Raw genomic sequence first — 25,430 nt, 5'->3', positions numbered from 1 at the left:
GATTTAAATCCGGAAAAATAGTTTCTTTTCAATAGGAGAGTTATAAAATTTCACATTTGTACATAATTATTTTCACGTAATACTGTGAAACACCCTTTAAAACCGGAACGCAGTAATGCTCACACTACTGCTTGGCGGCAGAAATAGCAACGGTGGCAGTACTTCCCTGAACGAACTCTATCACAAAGAGCTCTTCGCTGCTTAATAAATAGGTATTTTAGTCAAGACTAAAAAAATAAATTTATACTGTTTTAACGACCTCCGTTATTTGTTCTCACCGCACTGGTTTTTTCTCGTATGGACAGTAGAAGCAGAAACTTTTCGATTTAATTCAACCTTCACAGTTCCTCTTTCGATCAACTAGAAATTCCGGAACACTCCATCCATATGTTGTTGATATACCCCCCATTCGCAAGAAGCGTTTCTCTTTCGTAATGAGTATAGCAAAGGAATGAAATAAGCCACGTCATCTGTTACGCGAAAAGTACATTTCACGGCTATTATAAATGTGGTTCTTAGAGTGAATAGGCATCTTTTAAACAAACGCATACCATTGTCGATCATCACTGAACATCAAGTGATGTTGCACAAGGTCAAGTACGCGTCAGCTAAATTTGAAAACCTCGTAACTCCGTTTTTAGACATTGACTTCTGATTCGTTATTAGAAGTACTTCATCTCATTAGGTCATTGATTATTTTAGGGACTTGAGAGAGTCACGAGTCACTAGAAATTATATTTTAAACTTTAATTACCCGATAATGCGCTTGAAGAATATTCAAATTCAAATTAAAAATTCAAATTCAAATTCAAAAATAAAAAAACTCCTTCCATCTGACACGACTTGAAATCAAAAGTGGTTTATAACTGCATAATTTAAAACAAAATATGTGGTTTTTTGTACGCAAACATCCATTATCGGGTAATATTATGGGCCATGATATTTAAGTCCTATTTTGCGTATTCCCAAAAAGTTGGGATTTTATGATGGGTCACACTCATTCTAAAGGTGCGATTTGTTTACTTTTGCAAGAAGTAATCAATAACATAAAAATTTCTTGGAACTTGATAATTTACGCATTATCGTCTTTTATTTTGGTATCAATGTAGCATTGAGTTAATTTTACTAATAATCTACATATCTAGCTACAACGTCTAATCTCACTTATAAGTGTATAAACCAGAATTATGATACGGTTTGTGACTCATTCGTGCCATTATTTGTTACCGAATTTGGATAAGTTTCGTGAATGGATAGGTAATATTTCACATATGAAATGAAAACCCATTTTAATTTCAGTTTGAGATTAGCACCAATAACTCTTTTTGATGACCTCGATGGCCCAACGGTTTGCACTGTGAACGGGATAAGGACATCCCGCATTCGATTCCGGATAGGACCAATTTGAAAACTAATATTTCTAAATTTGTTCCTGTCTAGGTGTTCAGAGTTAATTTCGTTGCTCCGTTACTCATAGTACATGAGATAACCTAGGTTAGAACTAGGTAAATTAACATGCAACCTACGTATGTATTCACACCCTTTTCCCACTGAGGTAGGCAGAGACAACAGCCTTCCACGTATTGATTTTTTGAAATTTCACGATATTTTACCTATCTTTTTAAAATTACTTCTCTAGTTTGTTATACATAGACCAAACGCAAAGAAAAATTCCTCAGAACTGACTTGAACCTGCGTCCACGTGGTACCGTAGCGTCGCTCTGCCAATTGAGCTACAGGTACTGGAGTTTTTCGGCTCTCGACGCCATAAGCGACATCTTTAGAGAAATTTATTTAGCCTTCCACTTGCTACGATTCTAATGCACATCTACACGCATCTTAATGGAATATAAATTTTTAATAGCAGTAGAGCTCTTGTGAAAGAGTTCGTCCAGTACTGTAAGTACTGTAGTCCCTTACTTTTTTCTGCCGCCTAGCAGTAATGTCAGCATCCTGTGTTCCGGTTTTGAAGGGTACGGTTGCTGGTGAAATTACAGGCACATGGGACTTGTCAACTTATGTCTCAGGGTGACGGGCGCAGTAGGAGTGGCCCTCGGATCTTTGCGATTTAAAGCTGTCACTGTAACTGTTATGGACATGTTGCTTTTCAGCAGGCGCACGACTAGTTCGTCCCGTCACTTGTTACCATAAAAAAAATATAAATTTAATATTGAAAATAACCTTTTACTGACACAATTGTAAGTTATGTCCATTCTTTCCGATTTTGGAAATCACAAATCACAAAAATACAATAAATCCACAAAACTTGTCGTAAATAATACTATACAGTACATACCATTGCTTATTTTTCTTATCTTTAAACGCTCATTGTATTCAAAGGCTAAACATAAACACGCAAGCAGTATTATCATATACCTAATTGTAATCAATTACTTATGCGTCAGAAATATTTGAAAAATAATAATAACGGACACACTCAACATAGCCTCGCACTAGGGAAACCCCGTATCGCGGGTGCCATGGACACACACAGAGACAACCATAAATGACACCCAAAGTCACGAGAGAAATAAATGTAGGCCGTACAAATATTTCTCCAGGCCCGAGAATCAAACCTGGGATCTCTGCGTGTCAGTCCAGCATGGTAACCGTCCGGCCACGGAGTTAAAATAATAAAAATATTTATTAAGTACAATATTGTATATTATAATAAAAATAATATGTACAATATTGAATGAGAAAATATATTTAATACTTTTTCCTTGTCATTGACCTGCCTCCTTTTGGCACGAAGCACATCCTTCCTTATGGCAAAGTAACTGAAAACAATGCCGTTCTGTGTTTCCCGAAAGCTGCACAAGAGCAAAACCTAGTAAGGGACAATTTTTTTTTAATATTTTTTTATCGGCGTAGTACTTCCACTCCCTTACTCACCCCGTCTACCACGCAGAGGTCCCGGGTTCGATTCCCGGGCCGGGAGAAATATTTGTATGGCCTATATTTATTTCTCCGCCGCCAATCAGTAATATGAACATTTCTGTGTTCCGATTTGGAAGGGTAAATGTACTGGTGAAATTACAGGCACACGGGACTTGTCAACTTATGCCTCAGGGTGACGGGCGCAGTGGCAGAGGTCTTTGTGATTTAAAGCTCTAAGTGGCAATGTAATTGTTATAGATAGGTATGTCGCTTATCTCCAGGCGCACGACTGGTTCCTCCCTTCACTTGGTATTATAAAAAACGCGATAACAGCCGCTTCAAAGTTCTAGAACTTATCAGAGATTTAGAAACCTTAAAACGTACTAAGGCACACCCACACGGTAAAAACAGATTACTTAGAAAAAGACAAAATTCTTTTTAAGAAGACAAATTTATAAACGATCCTCTCCCTGTAGACGCTAGAGAATAATTACTTGATAATAGTAAAAAAACGTCTCAAACGTGTATTTTAGTTATAAGACAGAAATATTTAATCCAAGTCACAAAGCCACTCTAGATTCAATTTATTAGTTATTAGAAGTGTCCAATTTTGACTTGAAAAGAAAAAGAATGAAAAATTGAGAGGTACTCAAAAAGGGTAAATTTACAGGGTTATGGACCCAACAGTATGTCTCACTGGCGTGAAAGAACACAGTTCAGTGCCAAACCTTAAAGTAGCAGAAATAGGACGGAATATTCTCAAATGTTTGAGTTCCATTCAATGCCGTATGAATGCTACAGCGGCAGAAAGCACTAACAATTCAAAATATATGAGATGACTTATACTATTGAAGTTAACAAAACGATAAGCGTTTCAGAGTACAACTAATGCCATCTAGCAGTGGCGTGATGAAACTAATTGCATGTTAGAGTTGTGCTTGTTACAAGTGTAGTTTGATTTCATGCTGAAACCAAATTTCTTAAATTATGACTACATATAACACCCTAACAAACTAGAGATACTACGTATTGTTTCTTTGGATAGATGACTGTTTATGATTTTTACGATTACAAACACACGTAAAAGTAATCGTTACCGCGTGCGCCTTCGGCGACATGTCACGACAACATTGACTATGAAAACGCAACGAAATGTTGCTTTAAAAATATACTCTAGAATTTAGAATATTAATCTGAATAGCAAACTACTTCTTTTTTTGTTTAAGAATATATTTTCTTAAAATGCACCCAAGAAATTTTGAATTCATTTAAGATTATTTAAATTTGATGTAAGAGGTAAAAATTTCTTGATGTAAGTAATGTCCAATTAATTGATTAGAAATGAAATAAAATCTTCAAGTAAACGTATTTGTCTAAAAGTTACAATAAAGTTAAGAGTAAAATTGTATTAGAAAAAAATATGCAGTAATTTTGTAATGACAATATTTTATTACTTTTAATAAATATTTTTCAGAATTAGCAAATATTTTGAGAAATTGGTCTTTCGTATTAGTAGAAATCCTTTTTTTATGTGTAGTCTGGTTCGTGACCAGTCAAAAATGTTGTAAGTCACTTTAACCAATTCAAAACATAACAAGTATTTGAGACTTGCTAGGTATTGAAATAGTCAGAGCGCCTTACTAACTACCTAGGTATTTGAATTGGCATATACTGGATAATGAATTTCACTGATACTGAAAATCTTAATCAAAGTCAAAGATTATTTATTCCATAGGTAAAATAAATTTACACTTGAAATCGTCACATTTAAGCTACTGCTCGTTCACTACGCTGACCTCCCTGAGAAGAACGAGCAAGAAACTCTAGGGATTGCTCTTTTCAAATAAACTTAAAAGCTATGGAATACACTTTGAATCAAATTTGTGTGGATTCTGGAGTCATATCGTCTTTCCATACATCTTTATCTAACACGTAATCTTCAATTTTGTAATATGATTTTTCGATCAAAATATTTTTAATGTAGTTTTTAAACTTAGGAAATGATAAACTTAATATATGCTCCGGAATCTTATTGTAAAAACGTATACAGTTCCCCATAAAAAAGTTGTTTACCTTGGTTAAACGAAATCGTGGTACCATGAGTTTGGACTTCGTTTATTAATTTCATTATTCAAACAAAATCAAATTTTATTCCAAATTTTTTAATGCAATAATTTTACCAAATACCTAGCAAATGCTTATACTGTGTTTTGCTTATGACTGCTACAATAACTTATGTACATAAACATTCAAAGTTAGTAAGCGCACAGATTGCTTAATAGTTATGGTAAGGGTATAAAATTACATCAATATTGTGACCATTCAATGAATGGTACCCTACCTATCACTATCACTTTTTTTACATTAAAAAGAAAATTGTTTAAGAGCAACCTTGATTTGTGTTTATGGGCTCTCCTGTAAAATGTTATCTAAAGCACTTACTAGGTTTTGTTATGGGGCCACCGTGCAATTTAGGGCTATTCAAGGCTACAGTCATGAATATGGCAGAATTGCCATGACTATGGAACTTGTAAATACCCCGCAACGTTGGTTTTGTTTGAAAAAACAAATATAAGCCATTTTAGAACTGGAGAAAATACTTTCGTTTCCTATAATATGTCAGACAACCACAGCAATTGCCCGATCATAGATAAGATTTTTGAAATATTTAGTAAATCGTAAAAGCAAGTCGAGTTGAAAGGGAGACTATGATGATAAACTATTTATGTACCTACAGTAAAATACTTCCTGTAAAAGCAAAAGTTCAATATTTGGTCGCTATTGAAAACTATTATAAAACATAATTTACAATTAACGTAACGAACAAATAAAATACTAGGCGATAACCGTGAAAATAAATATGTATGTACAAAAATAAGCAACTATTATAATAAAGGAACAAATAGACATTTCTTGCCAATTATATTTAACATATTCGATTTTTTGAGAGGCAGAGAATTGCTATGTAAATTTACTTTGAAGAAAAATTTAAATTTATACTTCTTGAAAGTATGTGTGCGTTAACTTAATTCACCTAGGTGCATTAAATACTCTTTTAGTAAACTTAAATCACCTGGGTGCATTAGATAAACATAAAAGGAAACTGTATTCACCACGATATTTAAGGATGCCAGGATTCAACTGGTTACATGGTACAGATACGGTGATGAAAAACTTCGTGATGAAACCTGCATGTCGAAGAAGGTTCACAATGAAGTCTCCAACTCGCATTGGACTAGCATGGCGATATGGCCTAAATCCTCGCATGAGAGGAGACTCTACTCAGCAATGGGCCATACAAATAGGTTACAGGTTACAGATGAGTGTTCTGAGTAATGCACCCAGGTGATTTAAGTTTACTAAAAGTGTCCTTAATGCACCTGGGTGAACTAATTCAGGTGAATTAAGTTAAGGCACCCGTAATTAGATAAAGTCTACACTGGTTTTAATAATTGTACTCGTACTTGGTTTTCTTTTTATATATAACATGAAGTGACGGGACGAACCAGTCGTGCGCCTGATAGTAAGCTACACGCCTGTCCATAACAGTTACAGTGCCACTCAGAGCTTTAAATCACACAGATCTGAGGGCCACTACCACTGCAGCCGTCACCCTGAGACATAAGATGACAAGTCCCACGTGCCTGTAATTTCACCAGCCCTTCAAAATCGGAACACATTAATGCTGACATTACTGCTAGGCGGCAGAAATAGGTAAGGTGGCGATACTACCCTGGAGGAACTCTTTCACGAGGAGCTCTACGGCTACTATAACTAGGTATACTGAAGTTTGTGATAATGAGTGGAACGTCACTGAAATTTGAAATTGTGTTATGTTTTCTTGTATGCCTTTTGTATGGAATAAATAAATAAAGATTTTAAATATATGGAACAAGGATATAAGGCTATTGTGGCCAAGCATTCGTATATTTCAGATTGAAACAATAATGTGGTTATTATGAGGACGGATCGATTAACATCAATAATACTCCGCTGCAAAGCCTTGAGTGCTGGCACAAGGTTGTTTGTTTGCCGATAATTTAGACGAATCTACGTTGAGTTGCACTAATTGATTCCGATATCCCCGTTCTATCTTCTGAAAACGTTGTTTGAAGAGAACAGGCGAAGTTTGAAAAGAAGTATATGGGCGCATTTATTCGACACGAATTTCATCGCATACACCCCGCGCGGCCACCGGAGAAGGCGTTGCCGCCTTACAGCGACCGCTTGCATGCAATTGTCAAATTGGCAAAATACGCCCTGCTTATTTAACTTGTAGATACTTTTAACTCAAATGAGCGTCCCGGGCGCGCGGGCGAAACTGGCTTTAATTTATCTGGTCTACGCGGCGGCTAAACCGCGCGGTTGTAATTTTCACTGGGCGGTGGCCGCGCGGCGGTCGCGCGAAAACTTTCGCATCGTGTAACTGGGCGCTTATGCTGAGACTCTGCCTTTTTACCATTTGTAGTAGAAATCAGTGTAGCACTCAGTTCATAAAATATACAATATAAATTTTCTTCTGAGGTATAGATGTTTTTCTGCATGTGTATGATAAATAGAGCTCTTATTTCTGTTATTTATATACATTGCTAGGACCACATTGTCACTTTCCGACAGACGAGATTGTGTTTCTATTATAAAAATACAATGTATACACTTATTTTTAGTTTTCCTGCTTCGATTTACAATAGAAGACTTGTAACTTTTTTAGTTAGCGATGATAAGTAGGAAATGTCATTTGACAAAAAAACCACACAATACACGTCTTCCTTGACTCATCATCATGTGTCCGCGACTAAGTAGTTAAGTATCACCATTCCACTTATGGTGTGTAGAACAGTGAAAAAAGAAAAATAGCCTAATAGCTAAAAACCAGCGTCTGTAATTGGTATTGTTCCTCGCTACAGAGATAACTAATGCTGAAAAACAAAGGCGTCTTTGACTCGGTCGAGTGCACGGCATTATTGCGACCTTGTCCGTGTCAATGCTGTATTCCTATTAGTTACAGCGAATCGTGTGTACTGAATTAAACATTGATATTAGAATGTTTTAGGCTTAGTTTTTTCTCTTATTTACCACTTCTTGTATTTGTATACTGTTATGCTGCTCTATGCGCATCTGTAATAAAATTCATTTATTTCGGATAACAGCGACCCATAACATGCATCAAACATAAAATTGAATCAATTTATAAAAGTCAATTAACAATTAAATTATCTTAAAATCCCTTATATACATTATATATATAATCAATCAAATATAATAAAATCAGTATAAAATTAACAAATTATAATAAAATTAACTGTACTTTAAAACCATAGACTGACATAATAAAATTAACATAAAATCTAATTTTCAAAACTGAAAACTGTTGCCTATTGCCGCTATACCTATATGTGTAATAAAACAATTTTTGCAAAAATATAAAAAAATAAAAACTGTCGTGAAACAAATAATAGGGGTTAAAGTATGAAATTGCCGATTTGTACTGAAAATCTAAATTGTTTATTTTTTAAATTTTTAACAAATTTATTTAATCAAAATAGTTGCCATTATTATCTATACATTGCTGCCATCTAATGGGAAGGTTATTAATGCCTTTGCGATAGAACTCCGACGATCTAGACTGCACAAACTGTGTGAAAGCATTTTGTACTGCCTCCTGGGAAGAAAACTTCTTGTCACGTAGATAATTGTCCAAATCACGAAAAAAATGGTAGTCCGTTGGAGCAAGGTCTGGTGAATACGGAGGATGACGAATGGTTTCTAACTGCAGTTCCTGAAGGGTCAAAATGGTTTCTCGTGCTGTGTGAGGTCTCGCCTTGTCGTGGAGCAATAATGGTGAAGATCGATTCATGAGTCGGGGCTGTTTTACTGCTAGTTTTGTCAACATGGTTCGGAGTTCGGCACAATAGACATCTGCCGTTATTGCTTGACCAGATCGGAGAAAACTATAGTGAATAACACCATGCTGAGACCACCAAACAGTTACCATTACCTTTTTATTGGTAAGTTTTGCTTTAGGACACTGTTGTGGCATTTGACCTGGGGTCAGCCATTGCATTTTTCTTTTCCGGTTATCATAAAGAATCCACTTTTCATCACATGTTACAATTCGATCCAATATTCCTTCATTTCTGTACCGGTTCAACAAGGCAACACAAGTTTCAACACACGTTTCTTTCTGCAGATCAGTCAAATCATGAGGCACCCATTTTTCGTATTTTTTTATTTTATTGATTTGACGCAAGTGAGTCAATATTGTGGGTAAGGTAACGTTAAACCATGCCGCTAATTCGTGGGTAGTTTGACTAGGATCGGCTTCCACTATCTCTCTTAATTCATCGTTATTCACCTGTGTGGGCGGTCTTCCTCGTGGCTCGTTCTTTAAGTCGAAATTTCCATCACGAAAGCGTTTAAACCAAAATCGCACGGTGCGTTCATTAGTAGACCCCTCTCCAAACGCAGCATTGATATTGTGGGCTGTTTCTGCCGCGTTAGTTCCGCGTCGGAACTCGTATACAAAAATCACTCGAATTTTCGCAGTATCCATCTTTCTTGTCTAAATTGAATAACAAAAACAATTGAAAGTCGATATTCAAATGTTTCAAATTTAAAAAAAAAAAAACACAGAAACCATTTGAAAAAAGTTTCATTCGAAAACCTCAAACCATGAAGATTCTATGAAAATTCAAAGAACCTATGGCAATAAAACGGCAATTTCATACTTTAACCCCTAATACTTTGTACAAAAGGCGGCCTGTAAGCGCAATCAGATTATTTAAAAATACTCCTGGACTCCAGTTTCAGACCCGGTGATTGGTAAGAACGTCTGGAACATTTCAATGTAATTTGTTAAATGTGATGTAATGATATTTGTTTCAGAACCTCGACGAAGTGCACATAGCCCTGGAGGTGTGCGAAGAGCCGCGAGTGGTCAACCCCACTGCGGCAGGTGCAATGCCTATACCAGGCAAATACAGCTACATACACAAGGTAATTAACACTTGAAGTACCTGCAAGGGCGCGTTCCCATTGTGTCGTGGCGACAGATAGTCGTGCAGTTTAAAGTGTCGTGGCTATACTTAAATTAAGTTGTTTACATATAGTACAACACAACCAATTGTCGTTCACGACTTTGACTTTACGACGACAGACAATCGTGACAATGAGAAGAGCTAAAACGACAGTCGTCGGACGATAAATCAAACGTTACGATAAAAATGTAACTACTTATAATCGCAGCTTAAACTATTTTGTCGTGCAAACGACAAGGCGGCTGCCGTGAACCGATAAATTGTCGTCACTATGTAGTGCAGCCTTTCCCAAACTGGGCGATAACGCCCCTTGTGGGCGCTGCAGACCTAAAGGGAGGGCGGTAAGAGACCCTGAAAAAAAAATGGGGGCGTTGTGTAGAGGCTTAGGGGGAGATTTGTAATTTCATCTAGGAAGACTCTAAGGGCCGTATTCCAGAACTCAACTCAATGCTCAAGTCAGGATCTGAGTATGATTTCAAGCACTGGAAATACGACCATAATGGCAGGGACTTGAGTATGATTTCGAGTGCTTTAAACCATACTCAAATCCTGACTTGAGCATTGAGTAGAGTTCTAGAATACGACCCTTAGGGTCGTATTCCAGAACTCTACTCAATACTCAAGTCAGGACTTGAGTATTGCAATGAGCACTGAAAATCATACTCAAATCCTTGCCATTAGCGTCGTATTTCCAGTGCTTGAAATCATACTCAAGTCTGCTCAAGTCCTGACATGAGCATTGAGTAGAGTTCTGGAATACGACCCTTAGACACCGACTGAGCTCTCGACTCTCGACTACAACTTGCGAACATAAACTAATATTAATTACGAGATTGCTCAAACAAATTCGGTTCGATATTGCTCTCCGTGCAGTTCATATATCTGTCCTGTTTTACTGAATAAATAAAAATCATGTCAATCGGTCGCTCCGTTTCGAAATGAAAGTAGACACAAACAAACAAATAGAAAGGCAACAGACACAGTTTCGCATTTTAATAGTTATTAGTATTCCTAGATAGGTAATTTTCGTAGATAATAGACCGCGGGCAATCATGTTTTAACATAGTTTTGTTAAATAACCCGATTTGTGCAATCCTATATCAATCGGCTTGTTCATAGAATACTTGTTATTACTTGTTTAGTACGATTGAGCGTCAAATGAGATAAATGAGTTTATGCATGTTTGTCTTATTCCTGTCGGTGCGTGCTGCTTATGCAATCCTATATAAACAACGAAATATTTATTTTATTTTCATTTGCGGTTTCGCGCGTAATAGATAAGCAGTACTTATCAACACTTACTTACGTATTTCTCAAAACAAAACAATGTCGCAAGTAAAAAAGAAGAGACGGCAATACTGTGCGGAATATATTAAATTCGGATTCATTGAAAATCCCACAAACCCATAGTCGCCTTTGTGCCTTTTATGTCTAAAACATTCTCGAATGAAGCAATGAAGCCTTCAAGACTGCAAGTTCATTTGAATAAAATGCTTCCAGATAAGAAAGACAACAATGTAGCATATTTTCAAAACCTAGAGAAGGAGCATAATACTCAGCCAAGTGTAGCAAAACTCTTTTCGGCGGCTGCTAAGCAAGATGACGACGGACTTCGAGCTTCGTATAATATCTCTTTGTTAATTGCTCAAAAAGGCAAACCACACAACATCGGTGAAGAGTTTATTTTGCCAGCATTAAAGGAAGTAATAACTACTGTGCTTCGTAAACCGGCCGCAGATATTATCCGAAAAATTCCGTTGAGTAATAATTCTGTTCAAAGACGAATTGATGAAATGGCTGAAAACATTGAAGAATCATTGTGCAATTATCTGAGGACTAGTCAATTCTCAATTAAGCTCGTCCACTTTACCAACTAATGAAGCACTGTGGCTGTTTATTTATTTATTATTTATATTTATTATTGTTTATTAAAGATGAGAAAATATGTGAAGAACTATTGTTTGCTAGAAATTTAGAGACCGATACAAAAGGCGAAACCATATTCAATACATTGGAAAAGTTTTGTGACGAGAAAGAGATACCCCTGAAAAATATTGTATCACTTGCTACGGATGGCGCTCCGACTATGACGTACTTAAAAAATAAAATTCCATTTGGTTGCTAGAAATTTAAGTGAACGACTATTTCAATCTCTGCAATATGTCATCAAAGCAGTCAATAAAATCCGTAACAGCTCTTTGAATGATAGATTATTTCATCAGCTTTGTGTTACTAATGACGAAGATTTCAACCGTTTGTTGTTTCATACTGAAGTTCGTTGGCTATCAAGAGGCAATTGTCTGACTCGATTTTACAATCTGTTTGTCTCTGTGATAGAGTTCTTGGAAACTAAAGATACAGAATTGCGCAACAAGCTCATTACATCAAAGAATGATATAGCTTACATGACAGACCTGTATAAATTGATCAACGACATGAATCTCCAACTGTAAGGCGATGAACTAAATTTAATTAAAACAAAAATGTCGTTCTTGTTTCTCAGCCAAACTGCTTCTAAAGAATATGGGCAGACGTGAGTTTCACAATTTTCCGAATATATCAGTATCCTGCAGTAGCGACGACTTGTTTGCCTACTGCCAACATTTGGAAAACCTCCACATTGACTTCACCAAAGGATACCAGGACATTTTGAACTTGGAAATCCCAGACTGGGTGTTGGATCCGTTTTCAAATGTCAACACAGCAATATCACATCAGCTGGAAGAAGAACTTATAGAATCCACAACGAACGGGGAAATAAAAATCAAATTCAAAAATAGCTACCAAGAATTTTGGCTACAAAAACCGATCCCGCAATTGTACCCTGGATTGTGGTCAATCGTTCAACGATTCTTGATAGCATTCCCATCGTCATATTTGTGTGAACGTGGTTTTAGTGCTGTGACAACGCTGCTTACTAAAAAGAGAAATCGTTTGCATATTCCCGAACGTGGTGACTTGCGGCTGTTCTCGAGTAAATTGGAACGTGATATCAACAAACTTATTAAACAGCGTCAGATTCATCCTTCACATTAGCTTTGATATTAGAATCGATTATGTTTGTTTTATTTTGAATAAAAGATACTCTGTCTGAATACTATAAAGTTGCGTTTCAATAATCATTCTCATTGGCAGGTGTAGCCCGTAAGAATTAACTTGAGATCTGAGCGCCGTTGTGTACTACCTACTGCGCTCAGGTCTCAAGTTAACTCTTGCGGGTTATAGTAAAAGTCTCGTTTAGAATGAATGTTTAAGCTCCGCTAATATAGCTCACAATAATTAATTTTAATTTGAAGTTATTTCGATTTTTAAGTAGGTGAAAAAATGGGGGCGCTAAAAAATAATTTATTCTCAAAGTGGGTAGTAGACAAAATAAGTTTGGGAAGCCCTGATCTAGTGGGTACAGCTAGACACGACAGTCGTTCAACGATAAAATAAACGTCCACAACAAAGTCACGACAGATAATCGTGATATAGGAACAGGCTAGAAACTACAGTTGCCCAACGATAAATAAAACGTTACGATATAATGGGAACGTGCACTTACCGCCCACGTGTCACTTGTGCAGTGAAAAATCGCATATAAACAGATTTTTACACAGCCTTGTTGCCTACCCCAGTAGGGTTCAAGCTTCGTAGAAAGTATGCAAAACATTTCACTTGTTGGACATAGCCATAACATATACAGATGCAGAGGACTAATACTACAAGTACAAAGCCCTCGCTGATTTCGTAATCGTTGAGAAAACACTAAAAATATGTTTACACAGATGCCTACTGTGAAGATAATGTACTGTAATTACATAATGGACTTAATTTCATCGAACTGAAGGTTATTTTCTGCTATGTCATAGCACAAAAACATTTTTTTTTAAACTTGTTTTCGAAACCTCTACACAAAAACTCTGAGGTGCGTTATTCAAAACGTCTAGACAATGTTTCTGTCTTATAACAATTTCATTACAGAGACAGAATATAATAGGACAATGATTTAGGAATTTACATAACCTAAAATTCATGTGACGTAAAGAATAATGTGGATATTCAATTCTACAAATTCCGGAACTTCTCGGAACTTATTATATTTGCACATGCGTGTTATTGATATCTTTGAGTACATTGGCGACAAATTATATCTTATTGAATTTCCTAGTATAAAATGTAATATTATAGTTGTGTTTCTATAGGTTCGATTTACTTAGCATTCGCTTTAGAAATAAGTAATTGATTTCTCTTTCTCACAGCATAGAAAGCAGTAACTGCTATCTCTTCACACAGTACGAAAACAAAATAACAATAGAAACCATTGCCATTATCAAATATTGGCGGTTTCTATTGTTAGATGTCTTGTTTTTAACATAACAGCAGCTGCTAAGATTGCTCAACAATGTTAGTTTTATTTTCAAAGATATGTATATTCCCAGGGTCTAGAGGTCTTGAATTTTTGAAAGCTATTAATTACATAGTACCAGATCACCTAGACACCGTGCATCTTAATTATTCCACCAATTTAAGATATATTTCTCCTTTTGAGATTGTTCTCTCACTCACTTCAGTAAGTCAGTGTGTATAAACGTTGTAATTATTATAAACATACATGTAAATAAAACTGAAAGAAATGCCTATATTAATTTTATTCGTTGTCTAAATTTTATAATATGCGTTATCAATGTATAATATCATTATCAACGATATCATCGTAATATGAATACCGGTATTCCTTTTATCGTATCACGAAATGGGTATGACCATACTAAGAAAACATTCAAATGAAATTAACTCCCTCAATTCTGATCACTGATGATGAGTTATTTTCTTTTTTTAAATATTTTTAATAAATGCATATTGTATGCAATCGCTGACTATTATCATTAAACAATGGCGATCAATGATATAATGATTTTTAATTGTCATTGCTGGCATGTGCTTTTTTTTTGCAGTTTGTTAATATGTTATTAGCCTGTTAGTTTGTTGTGGCCTTGGTTTGGCACAGACACAGATGCGACTCCTGTCAGGCCGAAAAAAAATTTGTTTGTGTCATATCTTTGTATTAATAAATTATAACAAACTAGTGGGGAATTTCCCAAAAAAATATGTCATCATCATCATGATATTCAATAAAAAAAATAAATGTTAGCAAAATTCTGAAACGTGATTCTTTCCATTAACGTATATGTATGTTGTTCTACATTTTTAGAAATTCAATTTATAGAAATTCAATTACAAATCATAACTTCTGTTTCACACATTTGCGATGGTCGTAAATATTTAATTTTTTTCAAACACTTTTCTTAACATATTCCATTTACTCTTTCCAGGTCATAGACGGAATATCAGTGGCTGTTAACCAGGTTCAAATAGACTTCAGGTGTGACGCGTTCACCAGCAGTGTTCAGGTATACCTTATTTATATAGATATACCTTATTTACTAATAACCAATCAATTACTAACTTTTGTAACTGTAGCGAAAAAATAGAGTGGTTTGCATTAATATTAAACAAAACTGGTTGATGACTTTACAACCCCAATCAACCCTGACCATGGGACCTGTAAAGGGACCGAAACTTTGGTTTATTTGAAAAAACAAATATACACGATTTAAATCCGGGAAAAATAGTTTCATTTCCTATGTGTAACAATCGCGAAAACCTAAGAACTCGATAATAATAAATTAATTAATAAAGTCGATTTTATTATTTGATATAGATCTCTCGAGTGACCGTGGAGTCAAGGACGCCGGAGGGGCGCAAAGGAGACCTAAGACTGACTAGAATCAAATCGCCCGACACCGGACAGCTGCTTATATTTAAAGTAAACAATGTTTATTTACATATTGATATCGTATTTTCATTATATCATTATATTTGATAAACATAAAATTCAGACTCATTGATTATATATAAAATGCTTTTTTGGTTGAAACTGCCATTTGACTGCATATTGAAATGTACATGTCAATGTCATTGTGACATAGATGACTTTTATGAAATGTCAGTCTTGTGTGCATTCTATAATCTTCTTTTTGTTGTTGTTGATTATTGTGTTGCTCTATAACACATAGTCTACTAAACTACCCACATATACTCACGCCAATCCAAATGAATTCACATTAAAGGGGTGTACACAGGGGTAAACAGTATCGATTGTTAGTTTGTATGATCTTGACAAACTTCTCTTGCTTCAGTTGCATTTTTCTTTCTTTCTATTCTTCTCGATTTGATCTGAAAACGTTCTTCGCGACCGTTCTCTTCCAATCTTACTTTTCTCTTTGGCTCTAATGATGCCTTCCTCTTTTAACTGCCTCCGTAGCCAAACGGTTACCATGCTGGTCTGACACGTAAAGGTCCTGGGTTCGGTCCCCGAGCCGGGACAAATATTTGTATGGCCTACATTTATTTGTCACGTGAGTGTGGGCGTAATTTGTGGTTATCTATGTGTATGTCCATGGCACCCGCGACACAGGGTTTTGGGTGTGCGTTATTTATTTATATATCTCTTTCGCAACTCTCATTTCATTCATAATAATGTTATACATGATTTAACTCGACGTGTAATAAATTATATTTTTAAGGAATTGGAATGGCAAAGCGCGCGTATAGAAGCAAAGGCGCACAGCGCTGCGACGGCCAATCTACAACCCCTGCGCCTGCTCTTCGGCAATACCCATTGCCGTATTGTCATCAAGAAACGGCTGTCAGGTACGTAAAACCGTGACAAATGTAAGCCAAAATGCTGAACAAATCGTGCGCCTGATGGGGCTCTCCAACTGCTACCTTCACCTTGAGACGTAAAGTTCACAAGCCCTATGTGCTTTTAGTTTTATCAGCGCCCAGTTACACGAGAAGAAAGACTTCGCGCGGCCGCCGCGCAGCGACCACCCAGTTACAACGCCTTCATGTACATTAATGGCGAATCTAAATTCTATTTATTATACAACAATATTTAAATTCCTCTCAATAAAATTACCGCGCGGCCGCCGCATAGACCAAATTCAAGCCAGGCTAGCCCGCGATCCCGGAACGCTCATTTAAATTAAAACGTAAAACCTAAACAACTAGAGCGTATTTTGCCACGACAGTTAGACGCGCCGGCAACACGGACTCCGCTTGGTGACCGCGCGGGGTGAGCGCGATGACATTCGTGTCGAATAAATGCGCCCTTAGGCTTCAAAACGTATACTGAAAAATATCTAGAATGATCCCTGTGACAGTTCATCTACAAGATATAACCTTGTAACAACGCGCACCAATTTACGTATTTCATAAACTATTTTTATAAAACTCACTTGTATATTAATAGCTTCTGTTTAAGTAAATACATTAAGTAAGGCAAAAAGAACACCAAATCATTGTTTATTTGTAAGAAATAAGCGGGAAAACTTTTTTTTTCAAAATTCATTAATTTTTTACGCCAACGTGCAAAGGTTACTTCATTACATTGCATTTGTTAGAAATGAGGTACATCGATAAAAAATATCGAAAATTTAATGGAATTGCATTTGAATTATTGTTGTGTGTTTTATGCTTTCAATTTGTTACAAAACACTTCGTTCAGAATACGCCAAAAAATAAACCTATAAAAGAGAACTGCTGCTTCAAAAACAATATACACAAAAATCTATCGACTCTACCTCATCCCTATGACTATCCTAGCTTGGGTTTAGTATAGTAATGCACACAGTATTACTGCTTGGTAGCAGAAATAGCTATGGTGGCAGTACTTCCCTGGACGAACTCTTTTACAACAAGCTCCACTGCTACGGAAAAATGTTTGTATGCCTATTGTTTGGCCGAATACAGTGAAACCATACTTATTTTGTTACATGTCTACTTCTATACAACCTTTCTTTTCACAAACGAGAAAATTATGAATCTCAGTATGTTTATTAACCTTAATTGCAGACTGCGCCGTAATGGGATCTCGATTGGCGATCCGACCCGAACCGCTGGCGTGGGCACTGACGGACGGGCAGCTACGCGCCGCGCTCGCCTGCGCAGCCGCATTATCAGAGCCCATTAAAAAAGCTACCACTGCCGCTACTAGAGCCAAAGCCGTCAGAAAGGTCAGTTATATCAGATAAACCACGTGTAGTAAATAAAATTATAAGCCCTAAAATTTTTCTCAATCGTTACAAGTATACCCAGGTAAATCTCTTGCAAAATATTCCTGCCTGCAATATTCGCGTAAAATTGTGGACAAAATTCAAGTACGTTACTGATAGCTATATTGCCTGATCATCATTCTAACGCAGCGAAAACGATACTAATTAAAAATTAAATGAGAATAATTGTACATAACTAAATTAACCAATGTACAACTGGCGGTGTTATTGCTAATCATCAATTCCTTTCAGGCAACCTTAGGATAGACAATTAGAAGCAAAGGGGGTGCATCCAATGACTAACTTCTAATAATAATAATGTTTACTTATATACTTATACCTTTGTAAGAAAAATGCATGAAAATAATAACAAAAAGTACATGTGTATTGTCTCACCATATATACAAACTTAGAAACACATTTAGGTATAGTCTCAACACGCGGCAACCCATTCCATGTCCTGCATTTAATTTAAATAAGTAGTTTATTATTTATTTCACGATAGTACGTCATCAACTGTCCACCGAGACACTAGCCAAGGAAATTTGCCATCTTAACTTGTAACTTTATTACTATTAACATACTTTTAACTTTTTGGAAGTCTTTCTCTACGTGCTACACTACTGCTTCGACTATGCTACATGTGCAGTAAAGGCACTGAGCTAACTGGGCTATGCAACATGATAGGGTAGAAAAAACGAAATTTACCACTTTAATCTGTGTAGTCCTTTTTTTAGTTACAGGGAATCTTCCCTAAACGGGGAATATTAACTGTAACAAGTACATTTTAGAGTTATGTAAATTTGTGAAACAGAAACAGATTTATTAAAAAGAGGAGTTAGTAATAAATTTTAGACGTGCGTGGAAATCTGATGGTGCTATCTGAGACTCAATCTGGCAATAGTTTACTCTGCCGCCATTGGTTAAAGGGGCACATGTGACTTTTTTTTAAATTTGTTATGTATACTGCCGTGATCAGCAAATAAAAAGCTGATCTGTCAATATTTTTATGTTTTTCGTAGGTTGATAAGGTATCAAGTTGCCGCAAGAGATAAGCAGATTTTTTTAATATCATTTTTTAAACGTTATTTTGTCAGTTTTGAGTTTTTGTCAGAGCGCTCTTTCAACTAACAACGACAGTACTGTCCTCTGATTGCACTACGCCACAAAAATTGATATAACATGGGTATTAAAATTATTATTCAGTAAAAATACCGAATAATTGCTTTCGCATTGGCGATAAATCAAATGTGCAGAAAACTAGAGACTTGGCTTTTGGAAAATTGTTTTTACAAAATCAAAGAATTTTTTAAATATGTTTACTAACTTCAAAACACTGTAGTATATATTAAAAATTAATATTGCAGTAGTGTAACGTCTGTGAGATATACTGCACTCAGTAGTAACTTGTTTATGAACTTTTATTTAAAGTCTGTTCCAATCCATTATGCCAGAAAAGTAAACAAAAAGTAAACCAGTTTGGTTAAAATTCGAAACCAATCACTCAAGAAATGAAATAAATAACATTTTCATGTATATTTTGAAGATTTCGACTTGATATCTCATCACTTTTTCCTGCAACATTCATTTGATTAACATATTAGAATCTCTTTTCAAAAATGTTAGTTCAAAAGCGAAGTTAGTAATCAAATATAGATTTGTGAATAGTCTACGGTTGCATAGGAAGTACATCATACGTCTGTACGGAAATAACTTATTCGATTATTATAGATTAGTAATTCGAAAATTTTGTCACTATTGAACGAATGTATAAGTGTAAGATTTGAAGGAGGATTTAAAATTAGATTTCGGAAATTTTAAATTTGCTTTTATAGGTTATGTAAGAAAAAATTTGTAATCTCATGTATGAAATATCATCATTCAGTATTGAATCACGTTTTTTTTGTAGTAATGGGCAGCGAAATCGCAAAACCTATTTTTATTATATAAAACCCAGTTGATCCAACTGATTGCATTAAACAAATCAATTCATTCAATTAATCGATTTGTAGTTGGCAGTATAGTTGGCCATCGCTAAACAGTCTATGGTCGGGTCAATAATCTGTTTGTTTACTTTTCTGACACATTGAATTGGATCAGATTTTACCTATGTTTTGATGCAAATAAAAATCATTTCATTTCAACAACATTTCACAGATCGAGGAGCCTCGCGAGCAGATCCAAAGTCGCTCGTCGACGGGCGATCGCGACATCCTGGCACGCATGTTCGCGAAACATGATGTTCGCGAGACCTCGTATCATCTGCTCGCGCCGAGGATCGACCTTCACCTGTGCGACGATCCTGGCTGTAAGTTAAGAAAGGTTCAAGTTTTTTTTCATGATACAAAATGATGGAGCGAACAAATCGTGTGCCTGATTGTAAGCGACACTCCTGTCTATAATAGTTGCAGTGTTGCTCAGAGCGTTAAGTCGCAAAAATCTGAGGGGCACTGCCACTGCGCCCGTCACCCTGAGACAAGTTGACAAGTCCCATATACCTGTAATTTCACCAGCACCCTTCCCCTTCAAAACCGGAACACAGTAATGCTCACATTACTGCTTGGCAGCAAAAATAGGTAAGGTGGTTTTCCCTGAACCAACTCTTTTACACGGAGCTCTACTGCTAATAAAACTAAACATGTTTTATTTACTCACACGTGCCTCAAATATGTTGCCATACCTCTGAGAGCATAATACCTGATATCGTCGTACCAACGCATCTGTGGTCGTCTTCTTGGGCATTTCTCGCCCTACGGTCTCCATTCTACCAGTGCCTTGCACCAAGAGTTGCTTGCAGGCGACATGGCCAGCCCACTCCCACTTAAATTTCGCAACCCGTTTAGTAACATCGCTCACTTTACTTTGCTCCCTGAAACATTTGTTTCTTTTACGGTCTCTCGGCGTGACTCCTACCAGTTTTCTTTCCATTGGGCCACCTGAAGTTTATGGAGGATCTCATTAGTAAAAACCCACGTCTTCAGCCCTATACGTAAGCACAGGCAAAATACACTGGTCGTGAATGCGAGATTTTGTTCGATATTTATATCAATAATAACTGTGAACGAGCTTCCGTGTTGTGATATGTAAATAATTAGTTTTCGTCCAAATAACAAGTCACGTCTATCAGCATTGTTAGCGACTATTTTATTAAATCGTTACCTGTTAAATCGTTGTAAAAACATTGTCTTTTGACAGTGGGCAGGTCAGAAATGCCGTTGCTGACGACTGGCGGTGCTCTACAAGTGACCTTGGTCAGCATACAGGCAGACTTGTTCCCCTACCACAAAGCCACAGGGGACAGGAGACATTGGAGAGGATATAGGTAAAAATGACATCAGCAATAATTATACTTTTTTTTTCTTTACACACTCAACATAGCCCCGCACTAGGGAAACCCTGTGTCGCGGGTGTCATGGACACACATAGACAACCACAAATTACACCCAAACTCCCGAGAGAAATAAATGTAGGCCATACAAATATTTCTCCCGACCCGGGAATCGAACCTTTCGAACCGTTTGGCCATGGAGGTACTCAATATTTAACATACCTGGTCATACCTGTTTTGTAATGTTGAAAAACGATACGCCTAGCACAAGTAAACTTACTTAAAAGGAACATTGAACCCAGAATATACTGAAATATATTAGAATGAGAGTAACGAAGTTAACGCCGGTGGCAGTTCCCGCAACTCCCAAATCAGAACCAATTTGGAAAGGTTCGTTTCGTAACTTAATTATACCGGGAATTCCAGATCAGAGAATATTACCCTTATCACTACGCTTACAGTTCTATTATAATGTACTCTAGAGACTTTCTTTCCTACCAAAACAGCCTTTAAAGGAAGTAAAATTTTTCCATATATTCCCAGAAGTTACTATCATTGTGTTAGGTTAACCTTCCCGGTGCTTTAACCTCAGGCACCCTATGATTCCCTATTCTGTCCGTGAGATGGCCTTCATTGTAAAAAAAGCTATAGTCTTTCGTCAGGCCGTCATGACAATCAATATTCACCTCACTAACAGTCACCAACTCAAATGCCGACTACCTGACTTCAGGTATTTCATCTTCATACTTGACCCCTGAACTGCTAAATTTCCTTTTTGACATCATAACATACTAAGATCCTTAATGTTCGCATTACCATGATAACACTAACTTAAATTCATATGTTTTAAAACACTTTTCGTTTTTATTTCAGAGAGTCAGCAACCCCACATAGTCAATGGTTATCGCAGGCCCTATCGTCGTTTTGTGGCACGCTGCTGGAGTCACTGGACCCCAGACCTATTGCACCCAGTAATAAAGTAAGTTATCACATCAGGATAACCACTGACAACAAAAAAAAGATGTCAAATTAGTTCATACGCCCATAGAGTTTGTATTTATTCACGATTTTTTTTGTCTGTATGTAAGTTACGCCGTTAGTGTTGATAAAGGACGACATGTTTCGCGTAGCGGGATTATAGTGGTACTTATAAGCCATAGTATAAGCTAGAGAGAGTTGTAAACAATTTCCATTAAAAATTACAGCATCAAAAGTATAGTCTGTTTTGTTCCAATCCATTTTCAACAAAAAGTAAACAAAACTGTTTGGTTAAAATTCTAAAGCAATCACTCAATAAATCGAATAAGTAACACTGTCACGTATATTTCGAAGATTTCGACTTGATATCTCATCACTTTTTCCAACAATATTTATTTGAATAGCATCGTAAAATTTTACGTATTTGAAAAATGGTAGTCCAAAAGTGAGGTTATTTTTCATCTATACATCTATGACTTATCTATGGTTGCATAGTGTTGAACGAAAAAAACATTCGGTTCATTCGTTTAAAGTTTTTGTAATCGGTTATTAAATCGTATATTTCAATCTCAATCGAACGAGTATCTAAGTATAACGATTTGAAGGAGGTCTTTAAATTAAGATTTCGGAGAAGAATTTTAAATATGCTTAATAGGCTATGTTCGGTCTCGGTTTTCCCTAATTATTATTAGGGAAAACCGCTAGTATGACTCAATTAAACAAATCGATTCATTCAATTAATTAATCGATTTGTAGTTGGCATTACAATTGGCCATCACTAAATCATCTATGGTCGGATCAGTGACTTGTTTGTTTGCATTTTGTTGAAAATGGCTTGAAACGAAGTATACCATAAATTTGTTTGCCTTTGTGTTCGTTAACAGAAGAAAAAGAAGACAATAATGGCGCGAAAGTTGCCCGTGACAAATCTTTATGTAATTATTTATTTCAATAGCTGTCAGAGTCCCAATGCAGCGAAAAGACCTCCCCTAATTTAATCCCATCGCCTCTATTTTGGAACCTTGCGGACGAATCGAGGATAAAGCAGCCCAAGTCGCCGCGCCGATTCTTGCGTGGTCTGTCGCGACGTCGTTGGATGTCTTCCAGGACCCACTCGGTAATTGGGGTCTATTTATCAATGTGCGACCGCCATGCCTTGGCCATCCCAAAATCAGCTTCATGGATATTGTGCCAGCTACGTGGGGACCTCGCACTGTTTGGAACTTAGTATATTAATTCGCCGTTCAGTATGTTGCGCTCTGTTAGTTACCCTTTGGTAAACCCTAGGGGCTGAATTTTAGTTGCGCTATAAGTTTCGAATAGGCGGGATACATATTATGCTCTTCAGATGTTGTTGGTACGTCGATTGGTTTCCTTGTCTTGCCTGTTGCCGAAAACTGCTATCTATGATGAATTCATCAGCATGGCCTACATGTCCACTGATACGTTTCATGGTACTTGACACTATTTGGGTCGCTAATATGATCATTTGAAGTTCAACCTTAAGGCTTGCTTCGCTTAGATCATATATATGTTGGAATTCCAAGACTTAAAGGTAAAATAGCAATACATACCAAAACGGATATTGCTAAGTGTTTTTTCACCGACGCCTATACCGTTGGATATTCAGAAAGTTAAGAGCTTTTTAAATATCTTTCAGCGCTGAAGTGAATAGTTCTGGATCTCATTTTCACACACTTATGAATTTTGAATGATGATTCTTCGATTTTAACTTGATGTCAGGTCATTGTTAAGTCTTCTATGTATTGGAGAATGATTGTTTTGGATAAGGCTTATGTTGTGTTTACATTTTAATTTATAAATTTTGTAAAGGTTAAACATAAACATTTGTAAAATTCATTGTAGTTTTCCATTAATTGGTGTATGTGCGATGATGGTTCGTAATGGAGAAAAAGGATCGAAAATCCATCAGCTCTGCAGGAAGCTAATTTTGCGGCTCATTGGTTCTCTGTGACTTTAATGGAGCAGAATATTCTGTTTTGCTATATCTGTCTTGTCTCGTTTTTTTTGTGTAGTATTTTATTGGTATAATAATGGGTCCATTGGATAGGTTTCCTAACCTTTCACATCTTCATTTTTACCGCAAAATACAAATTTACTTCATTTCGCGTTAATTAAATAAAAATTATATATGTAACGGTATCTGGGGAAGATTTAATTTTTTGTTATGTCTGTTTTGAGGGAATCTGCTTATGAGGTTTTGGAGAAGTTAAATTATTTTAAGTCTATTGCTTTGTTGGTAATTATGTTTAAATGTTTCCTTTTCATACTCTCTGTTAAGCTCTCCTAAGGGTGCTGTAAAACAATTCTGGCCTCGGAACGACAAAAGTGCACAACTGTCGTATAAAGTACGCATAGTTGTGCCTTTTTTCGTTGCGAGGGCAGAATTTTTCTAATTAAATTTTTTTATTGGATACTTTTAGTCACTTTTAAGTCTTCTTGATACTGAACTTGAGTTTCTAATAATCATATTAATCTTAATTCAAGTAATTAAGAGTTACTCTGTGCAAATTTACATTTTCTTACCAATACTCTAGAATATCACGACAATCCGTTTAAAAGGCAATGTTGTACATGCCTGAAGAATATGAAGTAAGTTTACGCCTTGATATTAAAAATATATAAGGTGAAAAGAAAAACGACGATAATGTACTTTGTAGATAATGGAATTTGCACAACATTGTTTGTTGTATATCAGACTAGTCAATCCGAGAGGGTGGAGGAGCCGATGTCAAACGGCATCAGCCACAAACCAGCCTCGCAACTCAGTGCTTCCACCGCTCCGTCCAACGCCAACGCTACCTCACAAGGTAACTGTTGTATATGTAAACGTGTGTAGGGGTCTAGTTAAACGCTCACTGGTTGGTTACGCACTGGCTTTATTCGACACATAGGCTAGGTAGGCACTAGGCACTCTTACATAACAGTAACCTTGTATGTCTAACCTGCATATTTTTCACTAATAATCAGTCAACCTATGTACCTGCCAACTACCGTGAAATCTCCTTCCTCGTCCTTCTTTCGTCCTCCTCCTTCCTTCCTCCTCTTCTTTCCTCCTCTTCTTTCCTCCTCTTCTTTCCTCCT

The 25,430-nt window shown here is 36.4% G+C and overlaps 1 protein-coding gene across 2 annotated transcripts in view; it reads left to right on the top strand.

Moving 5' to 3' along the window:
• The window catches only part of LOC113228831 (UHRF1-binding protein 1-like), a 56,118-nt gene that overhangs the window by 1,833 nt on the left and 28,855 nt on the right, over positions 1–25,430 (top strand). Inside the window, exons 2-11 of one of the 2 annotated variants that reach the window (XM_026462235.1) lie at positions 9,766–9,876; positions 15,236–15,313; positions 15,625–15,729; positions 16,490–16,616; positions 17,820–17,980; positions 20,177–20,327; positions 21,215–21,341; positions 22,221–22,326; positions 23,281–23,442; positions 25,045–25,156. In XM_026462235.1, coding sequence (XP_026318020.1) covers positions 9,841–9,876; positions 15,236–15,313; positions 15,625–15,729; positions 16,490–16,616; positions 17,820–17,980; positions 20,177–20,327; positions 21,215–21,341; positions 22,221–22,326; positions 23,281–23,442; positions 25,045–25,156 — 1,165 coding nt within the window. In that variant the 5' untranslated portion in view covers positions 9,766–9,840. The remainder of the gene's footprint in view (positions 1–9,765; positions 9,877–15,235; positions 15,314–15,624; positions 15,730–16,489; positions 16,617–17,819; positions 17,981–20,176; positions 20,328–21,214; positions 21,342–22,220; positions 22,327–23,280; positions 23,443–25,044; positions 25,157–25,430) is intronic. The other variant, XM_026462236.1, reaches the window with a different exon arrangement.

Source organism: Hyposmocoma kahamanoa, unplaced genomic scaffold (assembly GCF_003589595.1).
Source record: "Hyposmocoma kahamanoa isolate Upper Pololo Valley unplaced genomic scaffold, ASM358959v1 244, whole genome shotgun sequence".
Classification (NCBI taxonomy): Eukaryota; Metazoa; Arthropoda; class Insecta; order Lepidoptera; family Cosmopterigidae; genus Hyposmocoma; species Hyposmocoma kahamanoa.
This window is presented reverse-complemented; position numbering and strand designations above follow the sequence as displayed.